Here is a 23,944-nt window from a genome sequence, read left to right on the forward strand (position 1 = left end):
AACGCTGTCTACAACCTAGTGATTCTCAGAGGTGTCAATAGGTGTCAAACTGGATGCAGACGAAACGTCTGCTTAGGAAACTCAAGTGTGTGAAGGTGGTTTGTTGTGTAAGGAATGTGCAGTGATTAGACATGATAATTGTCGGTCGGTGCCGACCTGTCTAGAATGTTTTAGTAATTAGCCTTAGTGTGTGATTAGGGGGGGGGGGTGGAGATTTCATTGTTGCTTCAATGTCTTGGACTGTATAAAAAGCTGAGAAGAAAACCATTAAACCCTGTGTTGTTCCAGCAGTAAGCTTGGCATGTGTGGCTTTCTGGGCGACTCCAGGGATATTCCTCCTCGTGGAATATTGGGGTGATTTTCGTTATGGGAAGAAGGGAACGTTGACGGGGATATCATTGTAATACCGTCACATTATCCATTGGCGATGCTTTTCAAAACATTTTTGATTCCTCTCAAACCTGCCTTGCATACACACGATCGTGATAAAAAATGCTCGAGCAAAGCGCGGTGACGTACAACACATACGACAGCACTATAAAGGGGAAGTTCCATTCGATTGGCGCCACCCTTTGGGCTGATTATGCAAATTTCCCGTCTCATAACTTGCTTCTGAGCATGCGTGTTTTTTTCCCCGTCGTTAAAGCGTACACACAACCGTTTTTCACGACGAGAAAAACTACGAAGTGAAAAATGCCGAGAAAAAATAGAGCATGTTAGAATTTTTTAACGCCCATTTTTCACGTCGAGAAAAATGCTCTGGAGCCTACACACGACCGTTTTTAATGACCAATTTAAAAAATTGCATTTTTCTTGTCATGAAAAACGGTCGTGTGTACGCGGCATTAGAGTTATTGCTCTCACGCTGATATTTGATACCTCGCATTTGTGGTGCTTTGCAGGAAAACAAAATCCAGCACATCCTCATTGACAGGACAGAGCTCTGTATTGTTTACATGGGCAGAGCTCCGTTCCGGTGTGTCTCCTCGATGATCAGTGGGTGGCGGCGAATATCCATTGGCCGGTGTTCTGACGAGAAGTGCCCCCTGTCAAATAATGCCTGCATGGTACTGCGCATGCGCAGCTCTTGCGCAGTACGGAGCCGCCAAAAGCCTCCGAACATCGGAAATTACGATCACCTGTAGACGGCACCTGCGCACAATAGCCGACAGTGTGCCACACGCTCTCGATGCTTGTGCAAGGGGCCGGATTTCTTCATGATGGGCACGTGTGAGGGGCGGATGCCTACAGAAAAGGGCATATTTTATAATGATGGGCAGTGCTGTTAAGATGGTTTAGCTAGCTAACACAAGCAATAGCAATGCCCATCATTACAAAATATGCGCCCTTCTGTAGGCATCCGCCCCTCACACGTGCCCATCATGAAGAAATCCGGGCCCCTACAGCTGATCGTAAATTTCGATTTTCCGTGGCTCCATACTGCGCAGAATTATTCGACAGGGGGCATTTCGACAGGACACCGGCACCTGCAAATCAGCTCATGTTGTGACTGATCACAGAAAAAGCAGCGCGCCCTCCTACCCTAACCACACAGATGTCATATTGGGGGCAGTGTCTCAGTTGACGTCAATGGGACTGCCTGCACAGGGACACACAGAACACCCATGCATCCCGTATATGGGTAAATACGGCCCTCACACGGGACATGCATTGATACGCCTCGTGTAAATGATGCCTAAATCTTCACTGGTGCCGAGGCAGCTCTGAGGTAAACACATGTAAACAAGGCCTCAAAGATCTGAATCTCCACATAGTCTTTGTGAAGGACGTTATCAGCAGTATAATAAGACAGAACATACGCAATGTGTGACCTTCTCTGAGCACGTCAAAACGACAACGTCGATGAGCAAAGCGCAATCGCCATAGCAACCAGGTTACACCTTTCGTAACCAGCTGAACAACGAGAGATGTTTTCTCATTTCTCACTGAGGATTACTGGCCTTTACACATTCGTTTTTTGCCTTAAAGACATAGTTCACCTTTACCAGTGAGCTGCTTCTGCAGGTAAAGGGCACCTGGAGATAGAAACAGGGGGCCAGATTCTCAAAAGACATACGCCGTCGTATCTCTGAGTCCGCCCGTCTTATCTATGCGCCTGATTCATAGAATCAGTTACGCATAGATAACCATTAGATCCGACAGGCGTAAGGCTATTACGCTGTCGGATCTTAAATGCATTTTTTTTTTCGCCGCTAGGTTTTGCCGACGTCGTTTTCCTGATCAAGTATGCAAATTAGCAAAATACGCGAATTCCCGAACGTACGCCCGACCGACGCAGTGAAGTTACGACGTTTACGTAAGATTTGCGACGCGTAAAGTTGCCCCTGGGTATATGTCAATGTTAAGTATGGCCGTCGTTCCCGCGTCGAAATTTGGAAATTTACGTCGTTTGCGTAAGTCGTCCGTGAATGGCGCTGGACGCCATTTGCGTTAACGTCGAAACCAATGACGTCCTTGCGACGTCATTTAGCGCAATGCACGTCGGGAAATTTTAGGGACGGCGCATGCGCAGTACGTTCGGCGCGGGAACGCGCCTAATTTAAATGATCCACGCCCCCTAGCCGGAGGATTTACGTTACGCCGCCGCAACTTTACAGGCAAGTGCTTTGTGAATCAAGCACTTGCCTTTAAAACTTGCGGCGGCGTAACGTAAATGAGATACTTTACGCCGCCGCAAAGATGCGGCGATCTACCTGAATCTGGCCCAAACTGTGCAGCTTTGACCAAAGTTGAATAATTCCCTTGCTATAGGTCAGTGGTCTCCAAACTGCGGCCTGGGGAAAGGATGTGGCCCTCTGCTTGCTTTTATCTGGCTCTTGGGGAAACTATCACCCCCACCCCTTTGTCAGCAAAAATTCTTGATACTGACACCAATAATGGGGCACTACCCCCCCCCCACTGTCAGCAACAGTGGAGCATATTTCCTGATACTGACACCAATAATGGGGCACTATTCCTCCCACTAACACCAAGGATGGGGCAATATTCCTCTCACTGACATCAATGAGGAAGCACTATTCTTAAACCACTGACACCAACGATGGGGCACTATTCCTCGCACTGACACCAAGGTTGGGGCACTATTCCTCCCACTGACATCAATGAGGAAGCACTATTCTTAAACCACTGACACCAACGATGGGGCAATATTCCTCGCACTGACACCAAGGATGGGGCACTATTCCTCCCGCTGACACCATGGATGAGGCACTATTCCTCCCACTGAAATCAACAATAGGGCACTATTCCTCCCATAGCCACCAAGGATGGGGCACTATTCATCCCACTGACACCAGCAATGTTGCACTATTCCTCCCACTGACACCAAGGATGGGGCACTATTATTTCCACTGAAACCAAGGATGGGGCACTTTACCTCTCACAGACACCAAGGATGGGGCACTATTCCTCCCAGTGACACCAACGATGGGGCACTATTCCTCCCACAGACACCAGGGATGTGGGCACTATTCCTCCCACTGACACCAACGATGGGGCAATATTCCTCCCACTGACAACAATGATGGGGCACTAGTCCCCCCACAGACACCAAGGATGGGACACTATTCCTCCCACTGACACCAAAGATGGGGCACTATTCCTCCCATTGACAACAATGATGGGCGCACTATTCCTCCCACTGACACCAAGGATGGGGCACAATTCCTCCCACTGACACCAACGTTGGGGCACTATTCCTCCCACTGACACCAAAGATGGGGCGCTATTCCTCCCACTGACACCAACGATGGGGCGCTATTCCTCCCACTGATACCAACAATGGGTCACTATTCCCGCCACTGACACCAGACTGCCTGCCAAACGCTCTAAATGTTTTGCATAAGGTTGGACATACATGAATGGACACAGATGTAAAAGGATGTATAAGAAAACACATCCATTTACATCTGGGCGCCGCCCATAGGGATACGCTGCAGTCCGGTTTAATGTACCGGAATGGACCTGGATTTAATTTGAATGCCCATCCTCTTACATACAGATGCTCATACTTTGCAGATTAGTCTAACATTCCTAAATGGTTATGGATGTAAACGGACGCACATTTGCTTAAATCTGACCACCCATAGGGTTACACTGTGGTCCAGTCCAATGTACCGGAATGGACCTGGATATAACCGGACGCACATCTGTTAAATCTGGCTGCCCATTGGGATACACTGCAGTCCGGCCCAATGTATCTGAACAGACTCGTGTGTACTTTGGACGCCCATCCTCTTACGTCGAGATGCCCATATTTTTCAGTTTAATCCAACATTTCTAAATGGTTATGGATGTACCCGGATGCACATCTGCTTTAGTCAGGCTGCCCATAGGGTTACACTGTGGTCCAGTCCAATGTACCGGAATGGACCTGGATGTACCTGGACGCACGTCTGCTTAAATTTGGCCTCCCATAGGGATACACTGCAGCAGTGGCGTTGCTAGGGGGTGGCTTTTGGCGCCATAGCCCCGAATTTGGGGCCCATAGCCTGAGTCTCTCAAAAGCAGCCTTGGCTCTTTAAGGACTCTGTAAGGGGGGCTCTCTGGGGACCCTGATATAAGGCTGGGGGGCTCTCTGGGGACCCTGATATAAGGCTGGGGGGCTCTCTGGAGACACTGATGTAATGGGGGAGCTCTCTGGGGACCTTGATGTAAGGGGGGGGATCTCTGGGGACACTGATGTAATGGGGGGGGCTCTCTGGGGACCTTGAGGTACGTGAGGGGGTTCTCTGGGGACCCTGATGTAAGGGGGGGCTCTCTGGGGACCCTGATTTAAGAATAAAATATGTATATATATATATATATAAAATATACATGTGTAAGCCCGCCCAAGCGTAGGACTTTCTTCTTTACTTTGGCCCAGATTCAAGAAGCAATTGCGTCTGCGTAACCATAGTTACGCAGCGCAATTGCTTACTTGCGCCGGCGTTTCAAATGCTCCTGATTCAGGAACCTCGTTACGCCGACTGCAGCCTAAGATATGACTAGCATAAGGCTCTTATGCCAGTCATATCGTAGGCTGCATTCTTACGATGGCCGCTAGGGGGCGTTCCCGTAGTGGTCAGCGTATAGTATGCAAATTGCATACTAACGCCGATTCACTACCCTACGCAAGCCCTGCGTACGCAGTTTACGTTGTTTGCGTACGTCGGGTTTCGCGTAAGGCTGCTCCTGCTAATAGCAGGGGCAGCCAATGCTACGTATACCCGTCGTTCCCGCGTCGCGAAGTTAAAATTTTACGTTGTTTGCGTAAGTGAATCGTGAATGGCGCTGGACGCCATTCACGTTCACTTTGAAGCAAATGACGTCCTTGCGACGTCATTTGCCGCAATGCACGCCGGGAAAGTTTCCCGACGGAGCATGCGCACTACGTACAGCGCGGGAACGCGCCTAATTTAAATGATCCACGCCCCCTACGGGATCATTTAAATTACCCGCCCTTACGCCGGGCATTTTTGAGGAGCGCCCACGCAAATTACGTGGCTACTGCTTCGTGAATGAAGCGTAGCGCAAATAATTTGCGGGGGCGCAGGGCAAAAACGGGACGCTGCGCCTCCGTAAGAAGTGCGCAGCGGTACCTGAATCTGCCCCATTGTTGCTATGAGCTCTAGCCCCAGATCTTTTGTAGACCTAGCAACGCCCCTGCACTGCAGTCCTGTCCAATGTACCTGAACGTACCTAAATGTAAACAGATATAACCAGACGCACATCCCCGTACATCTGGCCGCCCCTTAGCCATATACTACAGTCCAGTCCAACGTACCTAAATGGACGTAATGGGATGCAAGTCCACTTACACCCTGCTGCCCATAGGAATACACTGAAATCGGGTTGGACATACCTGGATGTAATGGGACGCACATCCACTTACACCCTGCTGCCCATAGGAATACATTTTAGACCAATCCAATGGTCCTGAACAGACCCGGATGTATACGGGTTCATATCTACTTACACCTGGCTGCCCATAGAGATGCATTGTAGCCCGTTTGTGATCCGTCTAATCACAAACTGATGGATCGCCCATATCAAAGGGGCATAATTGAGGATGCCAAAAGGCCCACCAACCACCCCGAGCATCGGTGCAGAGAGCAGAGAGCCGGCTGCCAGGCGAGCGAGCACTAAGGTAAGTAGAAGTGCTTTTTAATGGTGCCCCGGATGGGCATTTAACCCTTGGTGTGCAGGGGGGAGTACAACTGCAAGGGTAGTTTTTAGATTTCCAGTTCGGCTTTAAAATGAAAGCCATCTATCTGTTTTATCCAATTAACTGCGGAAATTAAACCATTTATCAAGAACAACAGCATGAGTCTATCATCTTCACTTCTACTCTTCTTAGGTATTAATGATGCACAAGATATTATAATTATATTTCATTCTATTTATACCCCCGTTGTCATAATCCCCCCTCCCCGCGCTTGTAGGCATGTCACTTTTGACCGCGGTGTGAAGTGTGTGCTGATTCAGAGAATGACGCTCTGCATCCATTCTCCTCCACCCCCACTCCTTCCTGTGACTCATCCCACGTCAAATAATGGAGCTGCCCTTTCCATCGGATTATATTCTGCTCGGCATTGCTTCTGTGTGGGAGATCGGAAGCATTGTTATAATTATACCCAGGTGAGCTCTGCCCTACCTTAATTATCAGCACCAGCTTAATGGATGGCGCTCTGTATTTCCGACCATACACCAACAATCCCGACAGTGCTAATTGGGTGGATTAAAGTGTATCCTAAACCCAAGAACAAAAATAATAGATTGCAGTTTACCAATCCTTAGTGGCGGCTGCATCTGTTCAGGGTTTTTTCCTTCATTTTCACCTGGCCAGTAACACACTTCCTGTTCTAGGGTGACAACATCACTCGCTGTATTGTATGTAGAGAAGCAGTGTTGTCACCCTAGAAGAGGATTCCTCTTCTCTTCCCCTTTCTTCCCTTCCCCTTTCTTCCCTTCCCTTCTCTTCTCCTTTCTCTCTTTTCTTCTCTCTCCTCCCTTCTTGCCTCCTCCTTTTCTCTTTTCTTCTCTTCTGCCTTATCTCCTTTCTCCTCTCCTCTCTTCTCCTCCCGTCCCTTCTCTCTTTTCTCCTCTTTGGCCTTGTGCCTTCTCTCTTTTCTTCTTTTCTCTCTTCTCGCCTCTTCCCTTTCCCTCTCTCTTTTCTTCTCTTCTCTCTTCTCTCTCCTCTCTCTTCTCCCTTCTCTTCTCGTCTCTTGCCTTCCCTTCTCTATTTTCTTCTCTTCTCCCTTCTCTCTCTTCTTCTCTTTATTGCCATCTCCCTTCTCTTTTCTTCTCTCTTATCCCTTCAACTTTCTCACTTTTCTTCTCTTCTCCCTTCTCTTTTTTCTTCTCATCTCCCTTCTCTCTCATCTCTTCTCCTTTTCTCTCTATTCCCATCTTCCTTTTCTTTTCTTCTCTCTTATCCCTTCAACTGTCTCTCTTTTCTTCTCTTCTCCCTTCTCTCTTTTCTTCTCATCTCCCTTCTCTCTCATCTCTTCTCCTTTTCTCTCTATTCCCATCTCCCTTCTATTTCTTTTCTCTTATCCCTTCCACCTTCTCTCTTCTCCCTTCTCACTTTTCTTCTTTTCTCTCCTCTCTTCTCGCCTCTTCCCTTTCCTTCTCTCTTTTCTTCTCTTCTCCCTTCTCTCTCCTCTCTCTTCTCCCTTTTCTTCTCTCCTCTCTATTCTCCCTTCTCTTCTCGTCTTTTGCCTTCCCTTCTCTATTTTCTTCTCTTCTCCCTTCTCTCTCCTCTTCTCTCTATTGCCATCTCCCTTCTCTTTTCTTTTCTTCTCTCTTATTCCTTCAACTTTCTCTCTTTTCTTCTCTTCTCCCATCTCTTTTTTCTTCTCATCTCCCTTCTCTCTCATCTCTTCTCCTTTTCTCTCTATTCCAATCTCCCTTTTCTTTTCTTCTCTCTTATCCCTTCAACTGTCTCTCTTTTCTTCTCTTCTCCCTTCTCTCTTTTCTTCTCATCTCCCTTCTCTCTCATCTCCCTTCTCTCTCATTTCCCTTCTCTCTCATCTCTTCTCCTTTTCTCTCTATTCCCATCTCCCTTCTATTTTCTTTTCTCTTATCCCTTCCACCTTCTCTCTTCTCCCTTTTCTCTTTTCTCTCTTCTCTTCTCGCCTCTTCCCTTTCCTTCTCTCTTTTCTTCTCTTCTCCCTTCTCTTCTCTCCTCTCTATTCTCTCTTCTCGTCTCTTGCCTTCCCTTCTCTGTTTTCTTCTCTTCTCCCTTCTCTCTCCTCTTCTCTCTATTGCCATCTCCCTTCTCTTTTCTTCTCTCTTATCCCTTCAACTTTCTCTCTTTTCTTCTCTTCTCCCTTCTCTTTTTTCTTCTCTTCTCCCTTCTCTTTTTTCTTCTCATCTCCCTTCTCTCTCATCTCTTCTCCTTTTCTCTCTATTCCCATCTCCCTTTTCTTTTCTTCTCTCTTATCCCTTCAACTGTCTCTCTTTTCTTCTCTTCTCCCTTCTCTTTTTTCTTCTCATCTCCCTTCTCTCTCATCTCTTCTCCTTTTCTCTCTATTCCCATCTCCCTTTTCTTTTCTTCTCTCTTATCCCTTCAACTGTCTCTCTTTTCTTCTCTTCTCCCTTCTCTCTTTTCTTCTCATCTCCCTTCTCTCTCATCTCTTCTCCTTTTCTCTCTATTCCCATCTCCCTTCTATTTTCTTTTCTCTTATCCCTTCCACCTTCTCTCTTCTCCCTTCTCTCTTTTTGTCTCTTCTCTCCTCTCCCTTCTCTCTCTCTGTTCTCTCTTCTCCCTTCTATCTTCTTTTTTTCTCCATTCTTTCTCTTTTCTCTCTCCTCTCTTCTCCTCCCAAGCATAACTCTCAACTCTATTGCCGCATACATACGATCAGTTTTCTCGTCGGGAAAACTGTCATGTTTTCTCTTGGACGAGAAAACCGTCCGTGTGTAGGCTCTCCAGCATTTTTCCAGACGAGAAAACCGACGAGAGAATTTAGAACATGTTCTAAATTTTCTCCTTCCGATTCGCGGCATTTTTTTCCTCTGCAGTTTTCCCATAGGGAAACACTGCTAGGGAGCCCCCACGCGGCCGGTTTTCTCGACCAAGAGAAAACCTGCCGGGAAAACCGGCCGTGTGTACGCAGTGAAAAGGGACCAAGCCGGTACTCGGTTTTTCCATTGGGTTTCTCGGCGGTGTTTTCACCGCCAAGAAACCCAATCGTGTGTACGCGGCATAAGATGGGAAAGAGGGACACTTAATAGCAAATATTATTTAGACAAAAGGACACACTCCCATTACATAGAGAACTAAAACACAAAAATGATTGAATAAGGCCCCTCTCCAGGATAGTTTTTACCCCCACCACCTTTTGGTTGACCACTGGAAAGAAAAAAAAAATCCCTATCTGTTTTATCATAATAACGTCATAGAGCTAGATTCAGCATTGTTTTACGTCGGCGTATCTATAGATACGCCGCGTAAGTAGAAAGATGCGCCGTCGTATCTATGCGTGCCATTCTGGGAGCTAGATACGCCTGAATTATTGCTTCCTCCGACCGACGTAAGTGTTAGTACGCCGTCGTATCTAGGGTGCATATTTACGCTGGCCGCTAGGGGCGCTTCCGTAGATTTACACGTAGAATATGTAAATGACCTAGATACGCCGATTCACGAACGTACTTGCGCCCGCTACGCCATTTACGTAAGGCTTACACGCAGCCAATGTTAAAGTATAGACGTCGGAACAGCCGTCGAATTTTACGTCGTTTACGTAAGTGGTACGTGAATGGGGCTGTGCGTAGGTTACGATCACTTTGAAAGCATTGAGCCGACGTATCTTAGGGAGTATATGCAACGTGACTCTGAGCATGCGCGCGCATGCGCCGTTCGTTCGTGAAAACATTTACATGGGGTCACGGCTAATTTGTATAAAACACGCCCACTACCGTACACATTTAAATTAGGCGGGCTTACGCCTGCCTATGTACAGTACGCCGGCGCAACGTACAGCGCCAGATCTTACAGAATACCGTTCTGGGCTCCCTGATTTACGCCGGCGTAGCGCATATGAGATGCGCTACGCCGGCCAAAAGGTACGCCGAGCTACGTGAATCTAGCTCATAGTTTACATTTTTGGGGTTTTATTCAAGAAGTGCAAAAAGAGATCACACAAATATACATACTGTAAGTATAACATTTAATTAAGTAATGACAGATACAGATAACAAATGTAATAAGTATTCTTGTTAAATTTTCGAATGTTAACTAATGGTGCCTTTTCCGCCACAGAGTCCCAACCGCTTTTGTGGCGTGGCACAGAAGATCAAAGTCAGACGCGTGCATGATAGCAGCTCTGAGATGAGACTTATTATTCCAAGTTTTAGCTGTGTTATATACTGTAGAGGACTTGTGTGTAAGTAAATGACCAACCCCACTTGCAAACAACATGACTTGGTCAGTTTGTAATGGAATTCCTTTTGTATGAAGTCTGCTAAGATAACCAGGCTTTGGAGGCATTCTTAGATATTTTGAGACAACTCTATTAAAGAAATATGAAATTTCTCCATCACTATCTAAATTCCCTATTGTATCACTTACCTTAACTGGTGGTCACATGATGCTGCAGCGCCTTTGGGCGTTCCTATTGGATGCCCAGTGACAGGATCTTCTTAGGATCCATAAGAGGATGATGGCATCACAGGGGAATGGCAATCTCAGAGTGGGCATTTCAGCTCTGGATCAGCGGCCCTCCACCCGCAAATCGTGGTGGCGAGGGATCTAGAGGTGGTACTTAGATAAGTATATCTTACTTTGCAAGGTAAATGGGAAAACAATGCCTAGTAGGGTAGATTTAGACATGTGCCCAAATCTCCCTTGCCTCTGAAGCCCGGTCTGTGTAAGGGGCATTCTTCCCACTGATCCCCAACTTAAAGAACATTTTTTCCTATTGACCACCAACGTAAGGGCTACTTTTCCCAATAACCCCCAACAGTGGCGGCTGGTCAGTTCCCCCAACAAACCCACCTGCCCCCCCATCACTCGCTCGTCCGTCTGCCCACCAGCCCCGCACTTACTCCTGAAGTGAAGGACACGGCTGTATCCGGGGAGATGTGATGCAGCGGAATGCGGGAAGACTAGTAACCCCCCTGGACCAAATCGAAGGGTCCGTTGTGCCTGCCAGAACGAGCTGAGCCAATCATAAAGGGAAGCCAACTTGGAAGCGGGACCGAAGACCAGGGGAGCCGAGCCAGAGTGTCAGGCGCGCCTTGATGACGTGCATCACCAAGCCGGATGGGAGGAAGGAGAATGGAAGCCCGTGCTTCCCCTCTCGGCCAATCGGGTCTCAGGACCTGCTACTTGATTGGCCTGGAGGAGAATCAGGAAGACAATAGCGAATATTACATTTCTATTGTCACACAAGTGGGTGGGCACAGGGCGCAGTGCTCTGTGCCCCGATCCCACCCTTTTTAAAGCCAAATACTGCCCTTCCCTGGTGGTCCAGTGTGGGCTTTCCTGGTGGTCCAGTGTGGGCATTCGAGGGGGGGCTGCGCTTATAAACAATCAGCACGAACACCCCCTGTCAGGAGAGCCGCCGATCGGCTTCTTCTACTCGCATCTGTCAGACGCGAGTGAGGAAGAGCCATCAACGGCTCTTCCTGTTTACATCGTGATCAGCTGTGATTGGACACGGCTGATAACGTGGTAAAGAGCCTCCGCTGGAGGCTCTTTACCGAGATCGGAGATGCAGGGTGTCAGACTGACACCCGCATCACCAATCGCCGCGCTGCGCACCCCCACGGGCACGCGCCGGCATGAAATCCTGCAGGACGTGAATAGACGTCCAGTCAGGATTTCACAACCACCTCCCGGACGTCAATTGTCTATTGACCGGGCTGAAGTGGTTAAAAACGTAATTTTTTTTACAACCTGAAAAACAGTCGCGTGTACGCGGCATTAGAGATTCTGTAGAAGACCTCCAAATCCAGGGGTCACATGGTTAAGTCTAAATGCGTTGTATTTGCGAAAAATCACTGAAGTATCTTTGTGACATTTTCGAGTCGATGGAAAGGCAGCATTTAAGCGTCCGCCTTCTGTACTCCCTCTGCGTATATCCTGTCGCTGTTCATCTCACGTTCGTCTGAGAGCCCCAACCGACGTCAGCAAACACAATCATCGGCAACGTCAAGTGTAGATGGGAATATTCTGACATATGAAGAGGCTCTGGTATTACTGCCTTCTGTGTTCTCTAAGGGTTTCCAGGCAGAGAATCTCATAAGCCCCCCTTCCTTTGCTTGTCAGATTTTGTTTCACCATCTCAAAGCTCTGCTCATAATAATCAACCGTGTCCTTCTGTCGCTATATGCTGGGTATACGTAATTACTAAATAATCATATTTTATTATAGTGGACGCTTGGGTGAGAAGCAGTTATTGTTGGGGGGGGGCGATAAAAAAATTTTTTTTTGCTTTGCAACTGTGAAGGCTCTGCAAGGAAGATGGAATTGTGAGTGATGGGAGGAAGGGAGTGTAGAGGGTAAGGGCAAGAGGGGGGTAAGTGTGGAAGGTGATTGTAAGGCCTCGTACACACGATAGGTTAAACAGAGGACAGCGGTCTGATGGACCGATTTCATCGGTCAAAACCGATCGTGTGTGGGCCCCATAGGTTATTTAACCATCGGTTAAAAAAAAGCCAACTTGCTTTAACCACTTGCCGACCGCCTTACATATTTTAACGGCGGCACTTTAAAGATGGATATCTCGGTAACGGCAGCAGCTGCTGCCACAACCGAGGTATCCATCTTTAGTGCCAACGGTCCTGTAAACGATAACGGCGGTCTCCGCGGCAGGTTCGCCGCGAGATCGCCGTTATCGGTGGCGGGAGAGGGGCCCCCCCCTCCCGCCCCTCCGCCGCTTACCGGAGCCGTCGGTAGCGGCGGAGGCGATCGGGTCCGTTCGGCACCTGTGTGGGGATGCGACTGAGGGAAAAATCGCCCCCACCCGTCCCCATATCTCTGCTGGGCGGAAGTGACGTCAAAACGTCAGTCTCGTCCAGCCTCTTAAAGCAACATTTTTTTTTTCTGTCATTTGAAAAAATGACAGTTTAATTTGTTTTTTTCTTTTTTTGCATTTAAGTCTAAATATGAGATGTGAGGTCTTTTTGACCCCAGATCTCATATTTAAGAGGACCTGTCATGCTTTTTTCTATTACAAGGGATGTTTACATTCCTTGTAATAGGAATAAAAGTGATATATTTTTTTTTTTTTTATTTCAGTGTAAAAAATTATAAAAATAAATAAGAAAACAACGACGAGCTCGCGCACAGAAGCGAACGCATACGCGAGTAGCGCCCGCATATGAAAACGGTGTTCAAACCACACAAGTGAGGTATCGCCGCGTTTGTTAGAGCGAGAGCAATAATTCTAGCCCTAGACCTACTCTGTAGCTCAAAAAATGCAACCTGTAGAATTTTTTAAACGTCGCCTATCGAGATTTTTAAGGGTAAAAGTTTGACGCCATGCCACAAGCGGGCGCAATTTTTAAGCGTGTCATGTTGGGTATCATTTTACTCGGCGTAACATTATCTTTCACAATATATAAAAAAATTGGGCAAAAATTATTGTTGTCTTATTTTTTAATTAAAAACAATGATTTTTTCCCAAAAAAAGTGCGCTTGTAAGACCGCTGCGCAAATACGGTGTGACAAAAAGTATTGCAATGACTGCCATTTTATTCCCTAGGATGTCTGCTAAAAAAAAATATATAATGTTTGGGGGTTCTGATTAATTTTCTAGCAAAAAAATTGTGATTTTTACATGAAGGAGAGAAGTGCCAAATCAGGCCCGGTTGTCAAGTGGTTAAATTTAACCGATGGATTCCTAACCGATAGGTCAAAACCGATCGTTAGTAGGCACGACCATCGGTTAAAAATCCACGCATGCTCAGAATCAAGTCGACACATGCTTGGAAGCATTGAACTTCGGTTTGTTTTCAGCACGTCGTTGTGTTTTACGTCACCGCGTTCTGACACGATCGTTTTTTTAACCGATGGTGTGTAGGCGCGACGGACCATCAGTCAGCTTCATCGGTTAACCGATGAAAACGGTCCATCGGTCCGTTCTCATCGGATGGACTGATCGCGTGTACGCAGCATACAGAAAATGGTACTGGAGAGGATAAGTGGATAGAGGAGGTGAGTGGAAAGGTAGAATGTGATTAGCAGACAGAAGAAGGTGATTGGAAGGGGCAGGAGATGATGGTTTCGTGTGATTGGAAGATGGTAGGAGGTGAGTGTACGGTGTGATTGGAAGCGGCAAAAGGTCAGGGAGCTGTGTGATTGGAAGGGGCAGAAGGTGATGGTGGAGTGTGACTGGAAGGGGGGAAGGAAATGAGGGTAAAGAGTGTTCAGAGGCAACAGGGGGGGGGGGGACTACATTGTGATTAGAAGGGGCAGGAGGTGAGGATGGTATGTGATTGGAAAGGGCAAAAGATTAATGTGAATTGGAAAAATAAATCCTCTAGGTCGGACTTTGGAGGCAACAGTATGATTTTTATAAAAAGTTACATTTTATTAAACATGGTGTGACAGCAGGCAGGTAAAAATAACCTGGTTGCATCCAGGATTGCAAATATGTGTGTCCCAGATTCAGGCTCTATGCCAATTTGTACCACATGGGGAAGTTCTGAGAGTCCTGCAGGGGTAGAGGTAATGAGCCCAGCTGAATTAAAGGATCACTAAGGGTAGGGTGTTATTGGAAGGTGAGAGTACATTGCAATTGGAAGGGCAGAAGATGAGGGTAGGGTGTGATTGGAAGGGGCAGGAGGTGAGGGTAGGGTGTGATTGGAAAGGGGTAGGAGGTGAGGGTAGGGTGTGATTGGAAGGGGCAGGAGGTGAGGGTAGGGTGTGGTTGGAAGGGCAGGAGGTGAGGGTATGGTGATTGGAAGGTGAAGGTAGGGTGTGATTGGAAGGTGAGAGTACATTGTAATTGGAAGGGCAGAAGGTGAGGGGTGGGTGTGATTAGAAGGTGAGAGTACATTGTAATTGGAAGGGCAGAAGGTAAGGGTAGGGTGCGATTGGAAAGTGAGAGTACATTGTAATTGGAAGGGCAGAAGATGAGGGTAAGGTGTGATTGGAAGGGGCAGGAGGTGAGGGTAGGGTGTGATTGGAAGGGGTAGGAGGTGAGGATAGGGTGTGATTGGAAGGGACAGGAGGTGAGGGTAGGGTGATTGGAAGGTGATGGTAGGGTGTGATTGGAAGGGGCAGGAGGTGAGGGTAGGGTGTGGTTGGAAGGGCAGGAGGTGAGGGTAGGGTGATTGGAAGGTGATGGTAGGGTGTGATTGGAAGGGGCAGGAGGTGAGGGTAGGGTGTGATTGGAAGGGCAGGAGGTGAGGGTAGGGTGATTGGAAGGTGATGGTAGGGTGTGATTGGAAGGGGCAGGAGGTGAGGGTAGGGTGTGATTGGAAGGGGCAGGAGGTGAGGGTAGGGTGTGATTGGAAGGTGAGAGTACATTGTAATTGGAAGGGCAGAAGGTGAGGGTAGGGTGTGATTGGAAGGGGCAGGAGGTGAGGGTAGGGTGTGATTGGAAGGTGAAAGTACATTGTAATTGGAAGGGCAGAAGGTGAGGGTACAATGCGTTTTGAGAGGCCCAGAGATGAAGGTTCAGTGTAATTGGAAAAGGCAGGAGGTAAGGGTAGAGTGTGATTGGAAGGGACCAGATGGGACAGTAGAGTGTAATAAAATACTATGTGATTGGAGGGGACAGGCGATGAGGTAGAATGTCATTAGAGGGGGGTGGAAGGACCAATAAAAACTATTGAAACAAAGAAGGGAGTAGGAGGTTGAGGGTACAGTGTGATTGGAAGGGGTAGCAGATCCAGATAGAGTGTGCAGGACAGGGGCAATTGAGAGGTAGAGTGTGATTTAAAGGGTTTAGGAGGTGATGGCATGATGTGATTGGAAGAGGTAGGGGTAAAATGTCATTGGAAGTGTTCAGGAGATAAGGTAGGGTCTGATTGGAAGGAAGAGGGTGGTGAAGTAGAGTGGTAATAATGGAAGGATCATGTAAGGAACATATTAATGTAAGGAACATAACATTTGTGGTTTTTGGGGTTTTCATACAGTACAAAACAATCATTCTTAACCATGGATCTGTGGAACCCCAGGGTTCCTTCAGAGGTTCCATGAGGTATTACTAATTGACCTCCTATATTGATCCAGGTCAGCGCCAATTGGCAGAGTCAACGGCATAACACCAATAATGGGCTAGATTCAGAGAGATTTGCCTATCTTTAGGCGGGCGTAGCGTATCGCATATACGCTACGCCGCCGTAACTTTGACAGGCAAGTCCCGTATTCACAAAGATTTTGCGCCCGAATTTTCGGCGGTGTAGCGTATATGGGCCGGCGTAAGCCTGCCTAATTCAAAATAGGCTGGTAGGGGGCGTGTTGTATGCTAATCACTAGTGACCCCACGTATTTGACGCTTCTAATGAACGGCGCATGCGTCAAAATCACATCGGCTAGATATACGCCGAACACTGCCTACGACGTGTACGTAAGTTACACACAGCCCTATTTGCGTACGACTTACACAAACGACGGAAAATTCGACGCTGTCCCGACGTCCATACTTAACATTGCCTGCGCCTCATATAGCAGGGGTAACTTTACGTCGGTCCGACGCCTTACGCAAACGACGTATATAGATACGCCGGGCGCAACTACGTTCGTGAATCAGCGTATCTAGCTCATTACCATATTCGACGCTTAAATCTACGGAAGCGCCACCTAGCGGCCAGTGTAAATATGCAACTAAGATACGACGGCGTAAGAGACTTATGTCGGTCGTATCTTAGCCAAATTTCGGCGTATCTTGCTTTCTGAATACAGAAAAAAGATACGCCGGCGCATCCTAGAACTTACGTGGCGTATCAATAGATACGCCGATGTAAATTCTTTCTGAATCTAGCCCAATATTTTTAGCTTTCAAGAAAGGGTGCATTTTGCCACCACTGTAAGGAACATTCCTCCCACTGACCACCAGTGTACGGGGCATTTTTCCTAGTCAGCTCTGATGAATTGGGTTTAGCGGGGCTAAAATAAAATCATTTTATTGGTTCCATTATTAAAACTTGGCCCATGTAACATTAGAAATTTTGACTCTGGAAAATTTTATATAATTACTAACGTTTCCCTCACCCTCTCCTATGGCGTCTCTGCTCTACTGGCAAAACCAACAAGATATCACCCTGATTGACAAGCGAGGGAGTGTTGGATAAAATGGGATTTGCACTTGGCTGATTCCGCCATTGGGGAGATGTCACCGGCGTCAGATTGACAATATGACGCGTCCCTTTTATTCCGTGGAGATTTGCATATAACTGCAGCTGTTTGTATCTCTGGATCTGCTGATTATTATCTTCTGAATTGCTGATTATTTATTATGTGATTTTGACTGAAAGCAACTTCTGTTGATGCATTTCGTCACGCTAGGCTCAATTTAAATCACCATGAATTGTGCGTCAGTTGTTCCTAATTATAAAAACCATTCATTCTCTCTTTTATTGATTCCTCAGGCTGCCTGTTTGATCTGAGGCTATGCTCCAAGGAGGAGGTCTGTGTACAAGGTGAGTCTTCCTACCCGTATATCCTCGTATACTCATATCACATACAGACCAGCTGGGTCTTCTAGTCTGACCCTTTTCCTATTAAAGCAGGGCTGCAAGCCAGATACAGTGGGGGGAAATCATTATTTGATCCCCTGCGGCTTTTGTAAGCCCATTTACAAAGAAATGAAGGGTCTGTCATTTTTATCATAGGTGTATTTTAAATAATAGAGACAGAGGGCCAGATTCAGAAAGGATTTACGACGGCGTATCTCCAGATACGCCGTCGTAAGTCCGAATGTGAGGCGTCGTATCTCGGCGCCTGATTCAAAGAATCAGATACGCCAGAATTTGTCTAAGATACAACTGACGTAAGTCTCTTACGCCGTCGTATCTTAGGTGCATATTTACGCTACGCCGCCGTAACTTAGGGCGCAAGTACATGGGGCCAGATTCTCAGAAGAGATACGACGGTGTATCTCAGGAAACACCGTCCTATCTCTGTTTTTGGCCCCGGGTATCTATGCGTATGATTCCTAGAATCATGTTCGCATAGATACGGCGTAGATCCGACAGGTGTAAGTCACTTACACCGTCGGATCTTAGATGTAATTCGACGCTGGCCGCTAGGTGGCGTTTACGTTCAGTTCTCATTTGACTATGCAAATTAGCCTTATACGTCGATTCCCAAACAAATTTGCGCTGCGTCGTCGTCGTTTACGTAATTTCCGTAAGCGTAAGGTTACCTCTGCTATATGAGGGGTAACCTTACGCCAGTCCGCCGTATGCCATGTTAAGTATGGCGTCGGGTCAGCGTCGTCTTTTTCCGTCGGTTACGTTGTTTTACTAAGTCATTCGCGAATACGACTTTACGTCAATGACGCTCACGTCGGCGTCATTGATGTTTTCCGTCGTGAGCTGGAGCATGCGCACTGGGCTATTTTTCTGCCCGGCGCATGCGCAGTTCAATCAGTGCGGGGGCGCGCTTAATTTGAATACAAGCCGCCCCCTTTGAATTACGCGGCCATACGCCGGGCCATTTACACTACGCCGCCGCAAATTACGGAGCAAGTGCTTGGAGAATACGGCACTTGCTCCAGTAAGTTGCGGTGGCGTGGTGTAAATGGCTTACACTACGCCGACGCCATGAGAATCTGGCCCTTTGTGAATACGATACTCGCCTCTCTAAGTTACGGCGGCATAGGGTATATGAGATACGATACGCCCGCCTAAACTTAAGCCATTCTTTCTGAATCTGGCCCTATATATCAAGCAAAAATCCAGAAAAAACACATGATACAAATGTTATAAATTAAGTTACATTTCAGGGAGTAAAATAAGTATTTAATCCCCAAGCAAAACATGACTCGGTACTTGGTGGAGAAACCCTGGTTGGGAAGCACAGAGGTCAGACGTTTCTTGTAGTTGTTGATCAGGTTTGCACATCTCAGGAGGGATTTTGGTCCACTTAAGCCGCGTACACACGATCGGTCCATCCGATGAGAACGGTCTAAAGGACCATTGTCATCGGTTAACCTATGAAGCTGACTGATGGTCCGTCGCGCCTACACACCATCGGTTAAAAAAACGATCGTGTCAGAACGCAGTGACGTAAAACACAACGACGTGCTGAAAAAAACGAAGTTCAATGCTTCCAAGCATGCGTCGACTTGATTCTGAGCATGCGTGGATTTTTAACCGATGGTTAAATTTAAAGCAAGTTGGCTTTTTTTAACCGATGGTTAAATAACCTATGGGGCCCACACACGATCGGTTTTGACCGATGAAAACGGTCCATCAGACCGTTGTCCTCTGTTTAACCTATCGTGTGTACGAGGCCTTGCAGATCCTCTCTAAATCTAAAGGCTTTATTGGCTGTCGCTTGGCAACTTGAAGCTTCAGCTCCCTCCATACATTTTCTATAGGATTAAGGTCTGGAGACTGGCTAAGCCACTTCATGACCTTAATGTGCTCCTTCTTGAGCCACTCCATTGTTGCCTTGGCAGTATTTTTTGGGTCATTGCCCTGTCAAAAGATCCACTCATCATGTTTGTATTTGCTATGTTGTTAAATTTTTTTGCAATTTTTTTTCCCACGAAAAGGCTAAACGGGCGGTGCCCGAGCAGTCCATTAGGGGCGCATGGGCGCCGCTCCCTGTCCACCCCCCCATCCATGAATGGGGGGGTGGGCGCCTCCCCCCACCCACCCCCCCATCTACATACAGGGCGCCGGACTATGGATTCCAATGGGGGAGGTGTTTTTTTGAAGCACTGGATTAGAGCTAGAGGCTCCAATAGGCTTCAAAAAAGGGTGGGCACTGCGCCCCAATCCCCCCCCCCAGTTGTGTGACGATAGCGAATGAATATTCTATATTTTCACAATAAATCTCCTCCCCACCAATCTGGAAGCTGGTCGTGAGACCCGTTTCCCAATTGGCCAAAACATCAGGCGATCCTATTGGACAACTACCGCCTAGAAGGAGGAGAAAGGAGACGCACGGCGGAAGCCGCTGTGCTGGAGGAGAGGACACCAGAGCCGCAGCCCGCCAACCAGGCCCGGATTTACTCCCTTTGCCGCCCCAAGGCCGGGTCCTTCAATGCCGCCCCCCCATCATCACATGGGTGGGGGGGGGGGGGGCCGCAAGGGGGGGGGGGTAAGCCATTTTTTGCAGACAATGACTGGTGTTAGTGCTTCAATCATTCCGGCACCATGGTTGTTATGGTGTCAGGATGATTGAAATGCATAATTTCTATCATTACATTGTAATATAAAATGAAATAGTTCAACTCACCATAAAGCAGAATGAGTGGGAGCCCTGAGCCGTGTCACTTGCCACCGTCGCTTGTCACCAGATGGGAATGTCACCGGGAATGGTAAGCAGGCCCGTTTGAAGGAATTTGGGGGCCCCAAGCAAGAAGCGGGGGACGGGGTGTTGCTGAGTTTTAAGTAGAGAAGCGGGGGGGGGGGGGGGGTCAGCTCTGCAAGCATTTTTTTTTTTATCAATTTGATAAGTGTATATAAACCGGGTAGTACTTCTTCTGATAAGCGTCCCTCCCCCATGTTCTTTTTACCCCCCTCCCTACCGCATACCACACGCCAGGAGATTCAGTTTGCTGTTCCCGGCCGGACTAAAAGGAAGTGAGCACTGAGTGTGTGCACTTTCTGTCAGTCCGGCCGGGAACAGGACACTGAATCTCCTGTACCGTGCGGTTACGGTACCCGGCCGGACTGCAGGAAGAACTCGGAGGAGGAGCTTGGCCGCTCTAGAGGCTGCAGCACTTATAGGAAGCGGCTGCGCTGCGGCGCGGCAAGGGCCCGTCTTGCTGGGGCCCCTGGCCAGCTCGGGGCCCCAAGCAGTTGCTTGCTTTGCCTGTCTTGTTCCGATGGGCCTGATGGTAAGTAAGGGCGAAAGTTGTAACAGCAGTGCGGGCAATGAGAGAATCTCTCTCTGCCGCTGCACGGCACGCACCACTGAAAAATTACTTGTCTCCTCCGCCGCCCCTGCACACAGTGCCGCCCCGAGGCCTGGCCTTGTTGGCCTTGTGGGAAATCCGGTCCTGCCGCCAACTAGAGTGCTGGACCGACTGCCATATAGCGGGAGGTGGGGGTTGTGTCCCCCCCCCCCATAAAAAAACACCAGCCGCCACTGCTTTTGAGTGTATAAAGCCACAACTTTCTCTACTTTTCCGTGTTACTTTATTATGTTGTTTTTCAGATGGATTATTCGGCCAGTGTCGGGATCGGTCGGAAAGGGACGTGGGACAGTTCCAGGTGACTCCTAGAACTCTGCAACAGTTGCAAGGCATTCTGCGACGGCTGTCGGCAAAAGGTAATCAGTAACCAGGGCCGGCCTTTGGGGTGTGCGAGCCGTGCGGCTGCACAGGGCGCCATGGGCAACAGGGGCGCCGTGCGGCCATCGCAGCTCGCAAAATGTGAGTCGCAGCAGGGCCGGGCGGTCGGCGCTACCACTAGGCGGATTAGGAAGGCAGCCTCCTAGGGTGCACTGCCACCTAAGGGCTCCGCTGACTCTTGCCTCACCTCTTCCTCCTCATTGTCACTCCCCAGGCTCCCGGCAGAGGATAGAGGGGCCCCGGACAGCCTCTTTGTGTATGTTTAGGTGACCAGGGGGCAAGGGGTGAAGATGGGGGGGGGGGGCGCCACAGGATTAGCTCGCACAGGGCGCCTGAACACCTAAGGCCGGCCCTGTCAGTAACCGAAATAATCAGCTGTGAATCCCCGCTCCATTATTTCTGAGGACTTACAGAAAGATGACAGCCGTTTCCCACAATTTAAGCAGCTGGCTCTGCTGTGATTAATTGAACGGCGAAGCTCTGCGTCATTTGCGTTCTCTCCCAGAGTGACTTGATGCATCTTTTCTTTTGATTTTCCCCGTTTTTTTTTTTTTTATTTCAGAAAGAATGATTTCGCCAGGCCACACAATTAACTTCTAACCGACATTTCTAGATTAATCCCCATCAGCAGGGCAAAGAATGCATAAGAAAAGAGAGAATATGCAAAGTAGATTGGCTGGAGAATTAAAGTTTTATTCTTTTTTTTGTTGCCCGCGGTCACAGGGTTGTCGTGGAAGGATGATGTGACGCAGCGAGTAATGGCTCATGAAATGGGTCGCATCCCGCAGCACAAAGCGCTGGAGTCTTTCGATCTTCTGGATGAGGAGAGGTATATTATGATATTAAAGGTCCATTCTGGATGGAAAATGAAGGATTGCAGTTCATACAGGGAGCGCAGTTTTTTGTTCTTCATCCTGACATGTAGCTGTAGCGCACCAAGCCTCTCTTCCGATTGTACGCTATATTACCAAAAGTATTGGGACACCTGCCTTTACACGCACATGAACTTTAGCCTGGGTTCACACTGCTGCGCTGCGATGTGGTGCGAATTTGATGCAGGTTTTCATCCAGGGTGAGGTGCGAATTTACGCTGCGATTTGAAGTGTGAGGGTGCGAACAGATTTGCATCACACCCAGGGCCGATCCTAGGGTGCAAAAATATTTCTGACGCCCCCCACGTGGGCGTGGTCATTTTACTAACTAATCCCCTTTACAAATGTTTCTATGGCAGTGACTCAACCACAGAGATGCTCCCCCACAACGTCTTCATTATCCTGGGATCCTTACAGACATAGTACAGGAGATGGTCAGAGACTGCAGACTTAGTCCAGGAGACGGTCAGAGCCAGCAGACATAGTACAGGAGATGGTCATAGCCTGCAGACATAGTACAGGAGACGGTCAGAGACTGCAGACTTAGTACAGGAGATGGTCAGAGACTGCAAACATAATACAGGAGATGGTCAGAGACTGCAAACATAATACAGGAGATGGCCAGAGACTGAAGACACAGTACAGGCGATGATCAGAGACTGCAGACATAGTACAGGAGATGGTCAGAGACTGCAGACATAGTACAGGAGACGGTCAGAGCCTGCAGACATAGTACAGGAGACGGTCAGTGACTGCAAACATAATACAGGAGAAGGATTTTCAGCGGATAAAAATTTCTTAGCATGCTAAGAAATCTATCCGCTGGAATCCTGTCCGCCGGACTTATCCGGTCGTCTGTACAGAATCACCGGATAAGTCCGTCCGATCCCATCCCTCGCATGCGTCGTAATGATTCCGTTTCCAGCGGAAATCCTCTCGTGTGTACAAGGCCTAAGTCGTCCGTGAATAGGGCTGGACCAATAGGACCGTGCGGCATACTTTGCCGCAATGCACACTGGGATATGTACACGGACGGCGCATGCGCCGTTCGTAAAATACGTCAATCACGTCAGGTCACCCTCCATTTACATAAAACACGCCCCCTCAGCCGAATTTGAATTAGGCGCTCTTACGCCGGCCCGATTTACGCTACGCCGCCGTAACTTAGCAGGCAAGTACTTTGTGAATCATGTACTTGCCTCGCTAACTTACAGCGGCGTAGTGTAAACACGATACACTACGCCGCCGCAAAGTTAAGGCGGTCTTTCTGAATCCACCTATATATTGCCAAAAGTATTGGGCCACCGCTCCAAATAATTTGGTGGAGGGGGGGATTATGATGTGGGGTTGATTTTCAAGGGTTGGGCTTGGCCCCTTAGTTCCAGTGAAGGGAACTATTAAGGCGTCAGCATACCAAGAAATTTTGGACAATTTCATGCTCCCAACTTTCTGGGATAAGTTTGGGGATGACCCCTTCCTGTTCCAAAATGACTGTGCACCAGTGCACAAAGCAAGGTCGATAGAGACATGGATGAGCGAGTTTGGGGTGGAGGAACTTGATTAGCCTGCACAGAGTCCTGACCTCAACCCAATAGAACACCTTTGGGATGAATTAGAGCAGAGACGGCAAGCCAGGCCTTC

General features: G+C 48.1%; 1 protein-coding gene across 2 annotated transcripts in view; it reads left to right on the plus strand.

Moving 5' to 3' along the window:
- The window catches only part of PTPRN (protein tyrosine phosphatase receptor type N), a 159,420-nt gene that overhangs the window by 24,748 nt on the left and 110,728 nt on the right, over positions 1–23,944 (plus strand). For both annotated transcript variants that reach the window (XM_040358136.1, XM_040358137.1), the window contains exons 2-4: positions 17,551–17,601; positions 21,296–21,409; positions 22,155–22,260. In XM_040358136.1, coding sequence (XP_040214070.1) covers positions 17,551–17,601; positions 21,296–21,409; positions 22,155–22,260 — 271 coding nt within the window. The remainder of the gene's footprint in view (positions 1–17,550; positions 17,602–21,295; positions 21,410–22,154; positions 22,261–23,944) is intronic.

The sequence above is a fragment of the Rana temporaria genome, chromosome 6 (genome assembly GCF_905171775.1).
Source record: "Rana temporaria chromosome 6, aRanTem1.1, whole genome shotgun sequence".
NCBI classification, from domain to species: Eukaryota; Metazoa; Chordata; class Amphibia; order Anura; family Ranidae; genus Rana; species Rana temporaria.